Below are 15,078 nucleotides of genomic sequence, written 5' to 3' on the forward strand. Positions count from 1 at the left end.
CCGCCGCTGCGGCCACTGGCGCTCCAGCATTCCTGCCGCCTGCTCCCAAAGAACCGGGGGGGCCAGACATGGGGCCCTTCCCTTGGGGAGAGTACAGGAATCACCTGATTGCGGAGTTCCAGCAGGAAGTGGAGCGGGAGGCGCGTGGTGAGCTGCTAGAGGGCTCCCTGCCGAAGTGGGGCGTCGTGATTGTTTACCTGCCTCAGACAGGAAAGGGCTTCGTGCAGGAGATCGGGACAGCCCTGAGAGTCCGCATCACCCAGGATGAAGTGGAGCCCTGCCTGTGCGGAGACGGCGCCGAGTCCTTCCTGAAGCCGGGGGATGTGGTCACATATCGCCGGCACTTAAAGGGGAGCAGCTGGTGGGCCCGGGATATGCAGCGCTGCACCGCCGTTCTGGCGGTATCCCGAACCGAGGGGGAGGAACTCGCTGCTGAAGCCGCTGCTGCCGCCGCCGCCGCTGCCAGCATCATCCATCGACCCACACAGACCCTCATTGCAGCGCACGACCTGGTTGTGCAGAAGACCCGAACCCACGGGGTACACCTGGCCGAGGGAGTGGACTTGGAGTTCAGCCTATCCGGGCCGCAGAAAGCCACCTGCCAGGTAAAGCCTCGGTGGGGGCTGCCAGAAACTGAGTAGTGAATAAGTTTTAATGACTGTAAATAAGTTAACTGTTTTCACTGTTTTGCTGCTAAACCCGTCCAGGGTTAACTCTTAAAGGGATCCCTTTGTTGACCCGGGATCCCTATTGCTTTTTGTTTGTTTTTCTACCTTTTGCTCTGTTACTAAAAACTGCTGAATCATGAACAGTGCATGATACAAACTTCTTGTACATAGTTGCACCTTCTTAAAGGTGCTCCCTACTGGTTTTATATAAAAGACGGACTCTTTGCGAAGATACGATTCTTGGAACTTGTGCTGGAGTCCTAGCTGCATACGGAGTTGCAGCTTGAAAAGTTGCACTACCTCATAGAGACTTGGTCCCCTCTTAAAGGGGATGTTCATCGATAGCACTTAAGGAATGATGATGCTTTGAAAGAAGTAATGATGTTGATATGTGAAAGTTAAATGTAACCAATTAGTTAATTGTAAGAAATGTTCAATAATGTTAATAGAAGGATGAGGACAGGAAGTGAACCCGTAGGGGTTAGTGGTGAGTCCTCTTAGGAGCCATATAGAGATGGCTCAGTGATCTCAAACTGAAAGAAAAACATGTTCTATACTGTGTATAGTAGTGGAAGGACAGTAGGCTCGGGCGGAAAGGAGCGGTCCTGTAATGGAAAGGAGAGGCAGTAGGTCTGGAGCCGTTAGGACAGGCGGTCCTGCAGATGTAAAGTAGGAGAATGTAGCACAGTTGCTCAAGCCTTATAATGTGTTATAAGAAGGTCTTTAGTGGATTTAGAGTGTACATCCTTAAAGGCAATGTTGAATTAATGTTTAAAAATTTTGCACTTAGTAGAATACCCGGTTGGGTAAGAAAAGTTATTTAAAAGTATTTAACCATGTTTGTAACGTTCAAGTGTCCTCACCTCCCATAAAGGGAAGCTCTGTTCAAATAAGCTTATTGTTATTGCACTCACAAAAATTGTATGTCTTTTTGCTGACATGTATTGTTGCTTTCTTCCCAGTCCCGGAGTACTGGATTTAACCGGGGGGGGAGTGCAGCGCCCCAGAGTCCTGGTCATTGCAGTACTGTGGCTCCGCCGCTAAGGGGGGCTATGGTACGTCTGATGGCACTGAAGGAGTTCATCTGACCAGGTATCACATACACCAATACATTTCACAGCCGTGCCTCCAGGGGGAGCTAAGGGTGCTATTTATTAGGCCACTCCTCACCGTGTGGGTAAACTGGGGGTCAGGCAGGAAGTTAGAAAGCTGACTGGGTTGGAACCAGACAACACCTGGTGGCAGAGGGTGGTGTAGGGGAAGATTCGGTGGGGTCCCTGTCAGGTTTGGGACCCTGACAGAGGCCTGGCAAACAGAAAGAACGTCACGGGACCGTGCCTGCTCAGCATAGCGGCGGTGCCCTAAGAAAGGATCAGAAGCGAGATATATTGTGCTGAGTGAGAAACGAGATCAAAGCAAGAAGGAGAATACCAGTAGGAGTCGTGTTGTAAGACCGAGGCAACATCCTACTGAGGCGCACAACCGGCGGCCGGAACGCCGAGGGAGTATTACTATATTCAGCTTCAGGCAATACTTCAAACCAACGGCAGGACAGTCAGTCATAGGCGGGCTGTCTCACCTAAATCACCTATGCAGACTTGGGGGGCAACCTGTGTAGAGGGGCGACTCTAGGGTCCCGGAAGAGCTCCGAGCCTACCCGTCATACGGGTGCGTCCCAACCATAACACCGGGAGGGACGGAGGATTAGCAGAACATCATCTAATCGAGTTGTTGTGAGGGAACACGAGAAACAGACACAACAGTTGTGGGGACTATCCCGTAAGCACAGCAGGGGAGGACCACAACACATAGCGCAAGCAGGAAGGCACAGATTTCCACCTGCAAAGGGAACTCTGGAGGTGCCATCGGACCGGCCGGACTTGCGCAGCCTGGTGAACTGTATTCCGGACTGAGGACCCAGAGACCTTCAGTAAAGAGGTAAAGAGACTGCAACCTGGTGTCCTCGTTATTTACTGCACCGCACCACCACCACTATCCACATCTATTATTTACTGTACGCCCCTCAGCAGGGTCACGGACCGGGCCTAGCCACCGTGACAACCCCAGAGCAGAGACTCAGAGGCCTGGTACCGGGTACCCCTCGGCCCTGCGGCAGTAAGGGCGCTACACTAGCATATAACACGGACGAGTGCTATGCGAGAAAACATAGCATAGCACTCGGACCAGTGTTAATCTATGGGGCAGATCACATCTGGGATTATTTTCTCATGCCGAATCGGCATGCGAGAACAATCACAGTATGCTGCTATTGGCATCGAGACTTGGCCGAGTCTCGGCTCACTCGCACTCATATAAGTCTATGGGTGCGATTGACAGCACACATCACTCGGATATCATCCGAGTGCTGTGCGATATACGCCAACGCCGGAAATGGAGGAGATGAAGAAATTAGTTTCTCTGCCTCCTCCGCAGCTGTGCTCCGATTCTCTCTGTGCGAGAGGATCAGACCACAGTAGCATGCTCTGATGGGAGCGGGAGCCGAGGGTCATTAGCATATCGCATCCGATGTTCTCACATCGGATGCCATACGCTAGTGTGACCCCGGCCAAAATTTTTGTGCCTTGCAGAGAGGATTGAGGACAGAGATACAGCTTACTAGCATGCTGTAAAACAGCATATAGGTTCTGTCCATATCTTATATAGGGAAAACCTGGAGATACGTTCCTTTTAAGTAAAGTCAGCTTCAGTAAAGTCAAGAAAGTTAGCTAAGCTATGACACAATGCCTGTCAGTAAGTTTATGGAGCTGTTAGGACACAGACTTCATGCAACACTAGAAATTGTTTTTGAATAAAACAGCCTTTATATGATGGGCCTTTAAAGCACTTTCACTTTTCTTGTTAGAACACATTTAAAAAAAAAAAAAAAGACTTAATTGACCAACCCAGTAATTATGTTCACGGCTAGTAGTTCCATAGAGAATGCATGGTGTGAAGTTGGGCTTGCTGAGACATGCTATACTTAAAGTTTCCATTCCCCAAACCATGCCAGATTACCGAAAGATGATACTTCAACCTAGCTCATACAAAATATCTTCCTTCAAGATTTTTTTTAACTTTAGACTGGTAATTTAATTTCTTTTCTTCACACTGTGTATTTATAAAGAAGAATGATTCTTACTTCCTTGCAATTGTGGTGACACAAATTCTCCGTTGTCCGCTCGAGTGCTGATACTGTGTCACAAACTGAATTGCTCCTCGACCCCCTTGAGGAATAGGTGCATTGTGCTAATGAAAAAGAAACACATCATGTCAAATGTATGCCGAATGAACACATTAGAATGCATGAGGCATTTCTCACAATAGGTAATAAAACATCATTATCGTAATGAGGAGCGATAAATGTAAATGTATCAACGCCAGCTTTGCATTATTTTAACTACAAAACAGCACAGGGCTCATTATGTTCCAGAACTTTGTTATCATTTTTATCAAACGATGAGCCAAGAGCAAAATGTGCACATGTAAAAGGAGTAAAGGTGAAAATACAATAGCAAAAAAAAAAAAAGATAGAGAAAGAAAGAACACCATACCTAGAACATGCTGCATACTGGAAAAAATAAAGAAAATGGTAAAAAAAAAAACACACAAAAAAGAACATAACAAAAAAAAAAAAATCACAAAAATGTAACATTTGGACTCTGAAACCCCCTGCCCAGAGATGTGTAGTGCATCATTTGTGAACACATTGACTGTCTAATAACTGGTTACATTTTTTTTATTATTGCAGAAGTGTAGCAAACAAAAAAAATATCAGCAAAAACGCTGTATGTAAAATCACAACTGTGTAAAAGTAACGCAACATTAAAAATTATATAAATTTAGTGTTGTTGTAACCATCCCGACAGGGTGCTAAACAGTCACTGCTGTGATCAGAATATCTAATGTATTTATGATCGGTGCTCCTTGATTAAAGGGGTTTTCCCCTTGAACAAAGTACGGTACATTTTGATCAATAGACTTTAGAATAAAAATAATTTCTACAATTGGATGTGTTAGGCTACTTTCACACTAGCGTCGGACGACGCACGACGAATTGCGTCGCTGCGACGTACCGACGCTAGCAGTGACTGTGCCGCACAACGGGAGCAGCGGATGCTGTTTTTCAACGCATCCGCTGCCCCATTGTGAGGTGCGGGGAGGCGCGGGCGACGCACCAAAAAACGTTACAAGCAACGTTTTTTGGTGGCGACGGTCCGACGCAACACGACGCAACCGTCGCACCCCTCAAGGTGCTCAAAACCACATTCATTAAGTTTCACAAGTTTCACAAACGTGAATTATGACCCAATAAGATGCACCATATAGACACTAGCCCCATATAATGCTGCACAAACGTTAATTATGGCCCCATAAGATGCTCCATAAAGATATTTGCCCCATTTGCTGTTGCTGCGATAAAAAAAAAAATCACATACCTCTCGTCGCTCAGGCCCCCGGCACTTGCGATATTCACCTTTCCTCGTTCCGATGCCGCTCCGTCTTCAGCATTTTCTGCACTGACGATCAGGCAGAGGGCGCGCACTAACCACGTCACCGCGCCCTCTGACCTGAGCGCCACTGCAGAAGACGCTGAAGACGGAGCGAGATATAGCGGATCAAGAGCCCCATATAATGCTCCATAAAGTTTATGATGGGCCCCATAAGATGCTCCATATTAAAATATGCCCCATAAAATCCTGCATAAAAGTTAACAATGGCCCCATAAGATGCTCTATAGAGACATTTTCCCCATATAGTGCTGCACAAACGTTGATTATGGCCCCATAAGATGCTCCATACAGACACTTGCCCCATACAGTGCTGCACAAACGTGAATTATGACCCAATATGATGCCCCATATAGACACTTGCCCCATATAATTCTGCACAAATGTTAATTATGGCCCCATAAAATGCTCCATACAGACACTTGCCCCATTTGCTGTTGCTGCGATAAAAAAAAAAAATCACATACCTCTCGTCGCTCAGGCCCCCGGCACTTGCGATATTCACCTTTCCTCGCTCCGATGCGGCTCCGTCTTCAGCATCTTCTGCACTGACGATCAGGCAGAGGGCGCGCACTAACCACGTCACCGCGCCCTCTGACCTGAGCGCCACTGCAGAAGACGCTGAAGACGGAGCGGCACCGGAACGAGGAAAGGTGACTATCGCGCAGCGCTTCCCCACCCCATTATACTCACCGGCTCCTTGCGCGGTGCCTGGTGCCGCAGCATCTTCCTGTATTGAGCGGTCACCGTTACCACTCATTACAGTAATGAATATGCAGCTCCACCCCTATAGGAGGTGGAGCCACATATTCATTACTGTAATGAGCAGTACCATGTGACCGCTCAGTACAGGAAGAAGCTGCGGCGCCTGGGAACCAGGGACCTGCAGGGACTGCACCAGGAGCAGGTGAGCATAATTAGACAGCCCCCGCTCCCCCTCCCCTGCCGACCCCTAGGTATCACTCGATTATAAGCCGAGAGGGGGACTTTCAGCCCAAAAAAATGGGCTGAAAATCTCGGCTTATACTCGAGTATATACGGTACTTTTCCTTCATACAAATTTTCTTTTAGACCTACCATAATTTCTTTTACTTTTGCAAAGGTAACAGGAGAAAATTAAACATAAACTTTGTTGTGCAATTTCTACTGAGCATGCAGATACCCCATATGTGGGGGAAATATACCATTTGGGCACACGGTAGGACTCGGAAGGGAAGGAGCGCCATTTCACTTTTTGAATTTGCTGGTATAATTAGCAGACACCATGTCATGTTTAGAGAGCCCCTGATGTGCCTAAACAGTAGAAACCCTCAACAAGTGACACCATTTTGGAAACTACACCCCTTTTGGAACTTACCTAGATGTGTATTGAGCACCTTGAACCCACAGGTGCTTCACAGAAGTTTATAAAGTAGAGCCATGCAAATAAAAAAATACAATTTTTCCCAGATAAATCTTTTTTAGCTCAAAATTTTGCATTTTCATAAGGGTAACAGGAGAAATTGCAGTATTCTGAGAAAATATTCAGAAAAATTCCCACTCTACAGTTCATATGAGTTTATGCCACCAGAGGGCGTAGCTTGTATGATGGCACCGCAAGTCAACGAAGCTGCATTCCATTCATTCCCCAGTTTTTACAGCCAGGGGCGGCTGCATTAGCAGACTCCTGGTTGTAAATGTATTTAACACCTTCAGATGGATTTACAGCGTGGGACATGACTGTACGGCAGACAGGTATGGGATATTGTTGTTTTATTTTCCTTTTATTTTTCCAGAAGAACGAGGGTCGTCAATTGGATTGAGCGTACAATAAAGATATTAAAACCCCATGTATTTATTTATTTAGTTAAAATACTTTATTCATAATGTGTGTGTATTTTTAACCCTTTATTACTACTGAATTAATAATGGAAAGGTGTCTTATTGACATCTCTCAATTATTAAGCAGGCTAAGGCTAAGTGCATACGTCGCAGAATTGCCGTGGAAATTTCCGTGGCAATTCTGCAACTCTTGCAGTAATAGTAAAGGATAGAATGTTAAAAATAATAAAAAAAAATTAAAAAAATGGTTATACTCACCTTCTGATGGCCCCGGATCTCCTCAGCTGCTTCCGTTCCTATAGATGCTTTGTGTGCAGGACCTTCGATGACGTCGCGGTCATGTGACCGGAAGCGGCCGCGTGCACCGCTGAGAGGCGGGAAGACTCCGGGGCCATCAGAAGGTGAGTATATCACTATTTTTTATTTTAATTCTTTTTTTTAACAATTATATGGTGCCCAGTCCGTGGAGGAAAGTCTCCTCTTCTCCACCCTGGGTACCAACCGCACATGATCTGCTTACTTCCCGCATGGTGGGCATAGCCCCATGCGGGAAGTAAGCAGATCAATGCATTCCTAGGTGTGCGGAATCCCCGCGATTCCGCAAATTTAATGAACATGCTGCGTTTTTTTCTGGAATGCGATTCCGCTCAGGAAAACAACGCAGCATGTGCACAAAAAATGTGGATTGCATTCTATTAAATAGGATGCTTAATGTGAGCGTTTTTTTGCGGTTTTATAGCGTTTTCATAGCAAAAAAACGCGAAAAAAACACGGAAAATCTGCTACATGTGCACACAGCCTTAATGTCACCTTACAATAGCAAGGTGACATTAACTCCTTATTACCCTATATCCCACTGCTACTCGGGAGTGGGAAGAGAGTGGCTAAGTGCGAGAATAGGCGCATCTTACAGATGTGCCTTTTCTGGGGTGGCTGGGAGCAGATGTTTTTAGCCACGGGGGCAATAACCATGGTCCCTCTCTAGGCTATTAATATCTGCCCTCAGTCACTGGCTTTCCCACTCTGGTGGAGAAAATTGCGAGGAAGCCCACTCCAGTTTTTTTTGTGATTTAACCCTTTATTTTAACACCTAGAGCTCCCAAATTTTGCACACACACACTACTAACATTATTAGTGAGGAATATGTAAAAATATAAGGGATATGAAATGGTTTACTGTATGTAAACCATGTCTCATATCCTGTCGGGTTTGAAAAGGAGAAAGCAAGAGCAGCAATTGAATTACCTGCTTTTCTGCTATCTAGCGCTGTATGAAATATAAATATATATATGTGTGTGTGTCACTGGCATTGTACATTCACACTGAAGGCATCAAAACTATGAATTAACACATGTGGAATTATATACTTAACAAAAAAGTGTGAAACAAATGAAATTATGTCTTATATTCAAGGTTCTACAAAGTAGCCACCTTTTGCTTTGATGACTGCTTTGCACACTCTTGGCATTCTCTTGATGAGCTTCAAGAGGTAGTCACCGGGAATGGTTTTTACTTCACAGGTGTGCCCTGTCAGGTTTAATAAGTGGGATTTCTTGCCTTATAAAAGGTGTTGGGACCATCAGTTGTGTTGAGCAGAAGTCTGGTAGATACACAGCTGATAGTCCTACTGAATAGACTGTTAGAATTTGTATTATGGCAAGAAAAACGCAGCTAAGTAAAGAAAAACGAGTGGCCATCATTACTTTAAGAAATGAAGGTCAGTCAGTCCGAAAAATTGGGAAAACTTTGAAAGTGTCCCCAAGTGCAGTTGCAAAAACCATCAAGCGCTACAAAGAAACTGGCTCACATGAGGACTGCCCCAGGAAAGGAAGATCTCTGCTTCTGAGGATAAGTTTATCCGAGTCACAAGCCTCATAATTCGCAGGTTAACAGCAGCTCAGATTAGAGACCAGGTTAATGCCACACAGAGTTCTAGCAGCAGACACATCTCTACAACAACTGTTAAGAGGAGACTTTGTGCAGCAGGCCTTCATGGTAAAATAGCTGCTAGGAAACCACTGCTAAGGACAGGCAACAAGCAGAAGAGACTTGTTTGGGCTAAAGAACACAAGGAATTGACATTAGACCAGTGGAAATCTGTGCTTTGGTCTGATGAGTCCAAATTTGAGATCTTTGGTTCCAACCACCGTGTCTTTGTGTGACGTAGAAAAGGTGAACATATGGACTCTACATGCCTGGTTCCCACCGTGAAGCATGGAGGAGGTGGTGTGATGGTGTGGGGGTGCTTTGCTGGTAACACTGTTGGGGATCTATTCAAAATTGGAGGCATACTGAACCAGCATGGCTACCACAACATCTTGCAGTGACATGCTATTCCATCCGGTTTGCGTTTAGTTGGACCATCATTTATTGTTTAACAGGACAATAACCCCAAACACACATAGCTGTGTATGGGCTATTTGACCAAGAAGGAGAGTGATGGGGTTCTACGCCAGACCTGAACCCAATCGAGATGGTTTGGGGTGAGCTGGACCGCAAAGTGGAGGCAAAAGAGTCAACAAGTGCTAAGCATCTCTGGGAACCCCTTCAAAATTGTTGGAAGACCATTTCCGGTGACTACCTCTTGAAGTTCATCAAGAGAATGCCAAGGGTGTGCAAAGCAGTCATCAAAGCAAAAGGTGGCTACTTTGAAAAACCTAGAATATAAGACATATTTTCAGTTGTTTCACACTTTTTTGTTAAGTACATACAGTAATTCCACATGTGTTAATTCATAGTTTTGATGCCTTCAGTGTGAATGTACAATTTTCATAGTCATGAAAATACAGAAAAATCTTTAAATGAGAAGGTGTGTCCAAACTTTTGGTCTGTACTGCATTGATGACTGTTTTACGACAAAGCTGCAGAATTATGGTTCCTTTGTAATAACACCTATACTATGTGCAGACATTTATTTTCTCTATTCTATTCTAACCTGTCAGTGTGATTTTACTGTACACCGCACTGAATTACCGGCTTTTCTATAGAACACCGGTGCGTATTTCTTGCAAATCACACTGATGGTCCGTGTGTAATCCGTATTTTTCTCACCCCCATAGACTTTCATTGGCGTATTTTTGTAGGAATACACTGACAATTGTAGCATGCTGCGATTTTCTCAGCCCGTAAAATACAGCCGAGAAATATACGGCAGACAGGAGCTGCCCCATAGAGAAACATTGGTCTATGTGCAATGCGTTGTTTTTGCGCCTCTCCCTTATCCGTATTTCTCTCTAGTGTGATGCCAGCTTAATAGTAAGGAGATCCTGAAAACATGTTGTTGGCTCTTGAGGACTGGACTTGGGGAACACTGGATTACAGCAATACCCCATTTATATATTTTTGTATGTTTTGGCGCTTTTACACAATAAAAACTATTTTATAGAAAAACGAATCATTTTTGCATCGCTTTATTCTGAGAGCTACAACTTTTCTCTTTTTCTGCTGATAGAGCTGTATGGCGGCTCGTTTTTTTGCGGGACAAGATGACGTTTTCAGCCGTACCATTTTTATTTACATTCGTCTTTTAGATCGCGTTTTATTGCACTTTTTGTTCGGCAGTATAATGCTAAAGTATTGTTTTTTGCCTCGTTATTTTTTTTTAATGGTGTTCACTGAAGGGGTTAACTAGTGGGACACTAAAGGCATCAGTAGGGGCACTATTACTGTGTACATGCCTCAGTACATGTCCTTCAAAAAGTAGTAAGGTCTTCTCTTCTTCAACTGTGACTATGCACCGAAATCTCAGCCTACTCTGTTACATAGGTTGAAAACGACCTAGATCCATCAAATTCAACCTTTCTCCACCAATCGTACATTTCGTCACTAATTTAACTATAAGGATGGGAGGGGGCAAGTACGGCTTTTACTATGGGACTCCATGATTTCTACGTATGCCCCTGACTCAGGTCACATCATTCTGCATTAACACTTAGCATGGCACAATTACCAGTTATGATTTCAGCAAAGATTGTGTCCACCTTGTCACTAATTAAGACAACTAACAAAAATGTCATTCATCAAATATAATGACCATAAAACATAATCATGTGAGATTACAGTAATTGTAAGTGTTGCTAAACAACACGACAACTCGAAATGCAGTAAGGAGGAAATTGGCTATAATATGGACAGCAATAAAAATGCACTAGCGGGCAGGATAGTTTGTTTGAGTTTGTGTCTCCAGGGCACGGGCACTTACGTGCCTCAGTCAGCTAGCAAGCACTGGATAAATCAGGATGCTGCATGTCATCTGATTACTGACCTATAGACAGTGCACATCTAATGTTCATCCACAGGCGGGTCAACGTCTGAGACTTACACAATTCCTCCATCTGCAGAGATACTTCTGCGTTGTCACATTTATACCCGGAATGCACTAACTGTCTGGTAAGTCGTCTTTTTATTTTACTTTACATATTCTTCTGTTTATTACTATGAAAATGATGAAAGTGTGAAAGTTTTATTCTGCAATATGACCGGATAATCTTTGGAATTGTCAGTCTCAGTCAGTTATCTAAGGATGGGGAAAAAATTGCTGAGCACTGGCTCTCAGACCACTGGTGCTCAGACCACTGGGACCCCAAGTGATCTGGAGCTTGGAGATGTAGAATCCCAAGAATGGGACTCTAGAGCCCTGCTCTTAATCTCATGTTGGAGTGCAGTGCTCAGCCTCTGCTTCATTTATTGTCTATGGGACTGCTAGAAATGGCTGAGCACAGTGCTCGGCAGCCCAATAGGCAATGAAAGGAGCAGATCCCAAGCATGTGCACCTGGGCTCCATTCAGGACAAAGCTGCAAAGACCCATTTTCTGGATTCCACAGACCCCATCTCAGAATAAAAAATAACTTGACTTTTTTTTGGCACAACCCTTCAATATTGCCATGAGACTTGCAGTTCATTCCTCTTTCAGAATCCAATATCCCTATACCGAACTCTCTACAAAGAGGTTCTGCATCAGCGTCTACCTCATGTTCATTACCTAAAGGACTACAACTGACTTCGTGGATTTTTGGGGATTAGGCAGAGAGAGGAGGTACAGAGTGGGCTGATGAAGCTGGCCATACATAAGTGACACACTATGGATGGCGCTAGGGTGGGTACACATACTGACTGCGAGGAGCAGACATCCAAGTGTTACAGTATAAACAGGCATCAGCTGGTGAAGGACAGCGCCGGCCTGACATTGCCTGCCATTTGTGCTGCTACCAGCCCGCAGGTTAGTTAGCAACCAGGTGACAGCAAACAATGCTGGAAACTTGCTGTCAATAATGTAGAATGAATTACCGCAGTCTGAAAACCATTCTGCCATTAGACTAGTTCTGAAGCCTAAATACACAACTCAGTGAGAAAAATTAATTCTAATACATAATGTCCATTAAACAATCTCAAAAGCTCCCAAAAATGAACATTAAACCAAAATATCAAGAAACATTGTTCAAATAGCTTATTAAGTATGATTTAAAAACGGAGAAACTGACAAGATAATTTACAATAAATATCATAGTGCAAAAATACATCATGTAGGGTACAGATCAAATATACATACTGGAGAATAATCTCCAAAGGGACAGACCTATAAGTGCAAAAGTGTATCATGAACGATCTAAAAAGACTAAATAAAGTGCATGGAAAGTCTCTAAGAAAATACTGGTACCAGTGTAGAGATGATCTGAAGTTCCCAAGGACTCCAGCTCCTGGGAGCTACAGATCATCTCTGTAGTTTTATCCAGTTTATTGCATCTTCATTTTCAACAATAAAAATGTTTTTCCTTTTGGATTACAACTGTGACTGAGTTGTTTTCCTGGACCCTTGGTGCCCGTGCTGCAGTAACCGGGAAGAACATGTAAATTGCATGGGATTGCATCTGTCCTGTCTGTTGTACACCATGTTCCAAATTATTATGCAAATTATATTTTTCTCTGATTTTCCTAAATGGTTGGTGCAAATGACAGTCAGTGTAATAAAAGTCATCACCCGTTAGATTATACATCAAATTGTATTGAAGAAACCTCCCAATGATAACAGTATAATCTCCAAAAGTAATAAAAACTCAAAATGCACTGTTCCAAATTATTAGGTACAGTAGAATTTCTAAACATTTGATATGTTATAAAGAACTGAAAATGCTCATTTGTTAAATTTGCAGCATTAGGAGGTCACATTAACTGAACAAAAAAGCTATTTAACTCCAAAACATCCTATCCTAACAGGCCAAGTTACATGTTAACATAGGAACCCTTTTTTGATATCACCATCACAATTCTTGCATCCATTGAACTTGTGAGTTTTTGGAGAGTTTCTGCTTGTATGTCTTTGCATGAAGTCAGAAAAGCCTCCCAGAGCTGCTGTTTTGATGTGAACTGCCTCCCACCCTCATAGATCTTTTGCTTGATGATACTCCAAAGGTTCTCTATAGGGTTGAGGTCAGGGGAAGATGGTGGCCACACCATGAGTTTATCTTCTTTTATGCCCATAGCAGCTAATGTATCAGAGATATTCTTCGCAGCATGAGATGGTGCATTGTCATGCATGAAGATGATTTTGTTCCTGAAGGCATGTTTCTGCTTTTTATACCATGGAAGAAAGTTGTCAGTCAAGTCAGAAACTCTATATACTTTGCAGAGGTCATTTTCACACCTTCAGGAACCTTAAAGGGCCCTACCAGCTGTTTCCCCATGATTCCGTCCCAAAACATGACTCCACCTCCCTGCTGATGTCGCAGCCTTGTTGGGACATGGTGTCCATCCACTACTCCATCCATCTGGACCATCCAGGGTTGCTTGACACTCATCAGTAAACAAGACTGTTTGAAAATTAGTCTTCATGTATGTCTGTTTACAAGCAGAAACGGTTGCAGGGAGCTCAATGTTTAGGTGTGGCCGAATAGTAGGTTTATGAACTAAAGCAAGCCTTTGAAGGATCCTAAACCTTGAGGTTCGAGTTACTCCAGAGGCACCAGCAGCTTCATATATCTGTTTGCTGGTTTGTAATGGCTTTTTAGCAGCTGCTCTCTTAATCCGATGAACTTGCCTGGCAGAAACCTTCCTCATTATGCCTTTATCAGCACGAACACGTCTGCGCTCAGATTCAGCCACAAATCTCTTAACAGTACGATGATCAAGCTTAAGTTTTCAGGAAATATCTAATGTTTTGATCCCTTAATTCGAATCACCTGGAAAACTAATTATGACATGTGTTTAAGATTGATTTCAGTGATCCATTGAGCCCTGACACACAATACCATCCATGCGTTTATTTGAAAAAGAACAAAACAATTAAACCTTTATGACACTTAAATCCAATTTGCATAATAATTTGGAACACGTTCTATGTGCAAGGGGCCGGGGTGTTTGTGGACTGTTGCTTTAAATGGACTTGGTCATGCTTACCACCCCGTGCCACCTTATTACACCTTCATCATGCAGGAGCTGCTGACACAATTCAGCTACATGAGGCCTAGCATTGTCATGGATCAGAAGGAACCCAGGGCAGACTGCACGTGCATATGGTCTCAGAATGGGTCTGAGGATCTCATCCCAGTACCCAATGGCAGCCAGGGTACCTCTGGCTAGCACATGGAGGGCTGTATGGCCCTCCATAGAAATTACACAAATGTGGACGTCAGGCCCTCATACCACCATCATGGAGACTGCTCAAACTGTCAGAAACCGATACATGGATTTTAGTGGCCTGCTGGAGATCATTTTGCAGGGCTCTGACACTATTCCTCCTTGGACAAAGGAGGAGGTAGCGGTCCTGCTGCAGGGTTGCTGCCTCCTATAGCCCCCTCAATGTCTCCTGGTATACGGGCTTGTCACCTGGTATTTGCTCCATGCTCTGGACACTGTGCTGACAGACACAGCTACCCTTCTAGGCACAGCTCGCACTGAAGTGCCATCCTGGATTAGCTGCACTACCTGAGCAACTTCTGTGGTTGGTAGATACCACCTCATACTACTGTATCTCTGGGGTGAGGACAATGACAAAATGAAAAATGACTAAAACAACAGCCACAAAGGACAAGAACAGAGAAATTGTCTGTGGTCACCCCCCAGAACCATTCCTTTATAGGTGTTG

General features: G+C 44.1%; 1 protein-coding gene and 1 long non-coding RNA gene across 2 annotated transcripts in view; one reads left to right on the forward strand and one right to left on the reverse strand.

Moving 5' to 3' along the window:
• Positions 1-15,078, reverse strand: part of LOC143773945 (protein transport protein Sec23A) — a 382,144-nt gene that overhangs the window by 53,103 nt on the left and 313,963 nt on the right. Inside the window, exon 13 of the mRNA XM_077261251.1 lies at positions 3,808-3,914. Coding sequence (XP_077117366.1) covers positions 3,808-3,914 — 107 coding nt within the window. The remainder of the gene's footprint in view (positions 1-3,807; positions 3,915-15,078) is intronic.
• Positions 11,308-15,078, forward strand: part of LOC143773969 (uncharacterized) — a 62,341-nt gene continuing 58,570 nt past the window's right edge. Inside the window, exon 1 of the long non-coding RNA XR_013215440.1 lies at positions 11,308-11,386. This is a non-coding gene — a long non-coding RNA (uncharacterized LOC143773969). The remainder of the gene's footprint in view (positions 11,387-15,078) is intronic.

Source organism: Ranitomeya variabilis, chromosome 1, assembly GCF_051348905.1.
Source record: "Ranitomeya variabilis isolate aRanVar5 chromosome 1, aRanVar5.hap1, whole genome shotgun sequence".
Classification (NCBI taxonomy): Eukaryota; Metazoa; Chordata; class Amphibia; order Anura; family Dendrobatidae; genus Ranitomeya; species Ranitomeya variabilis.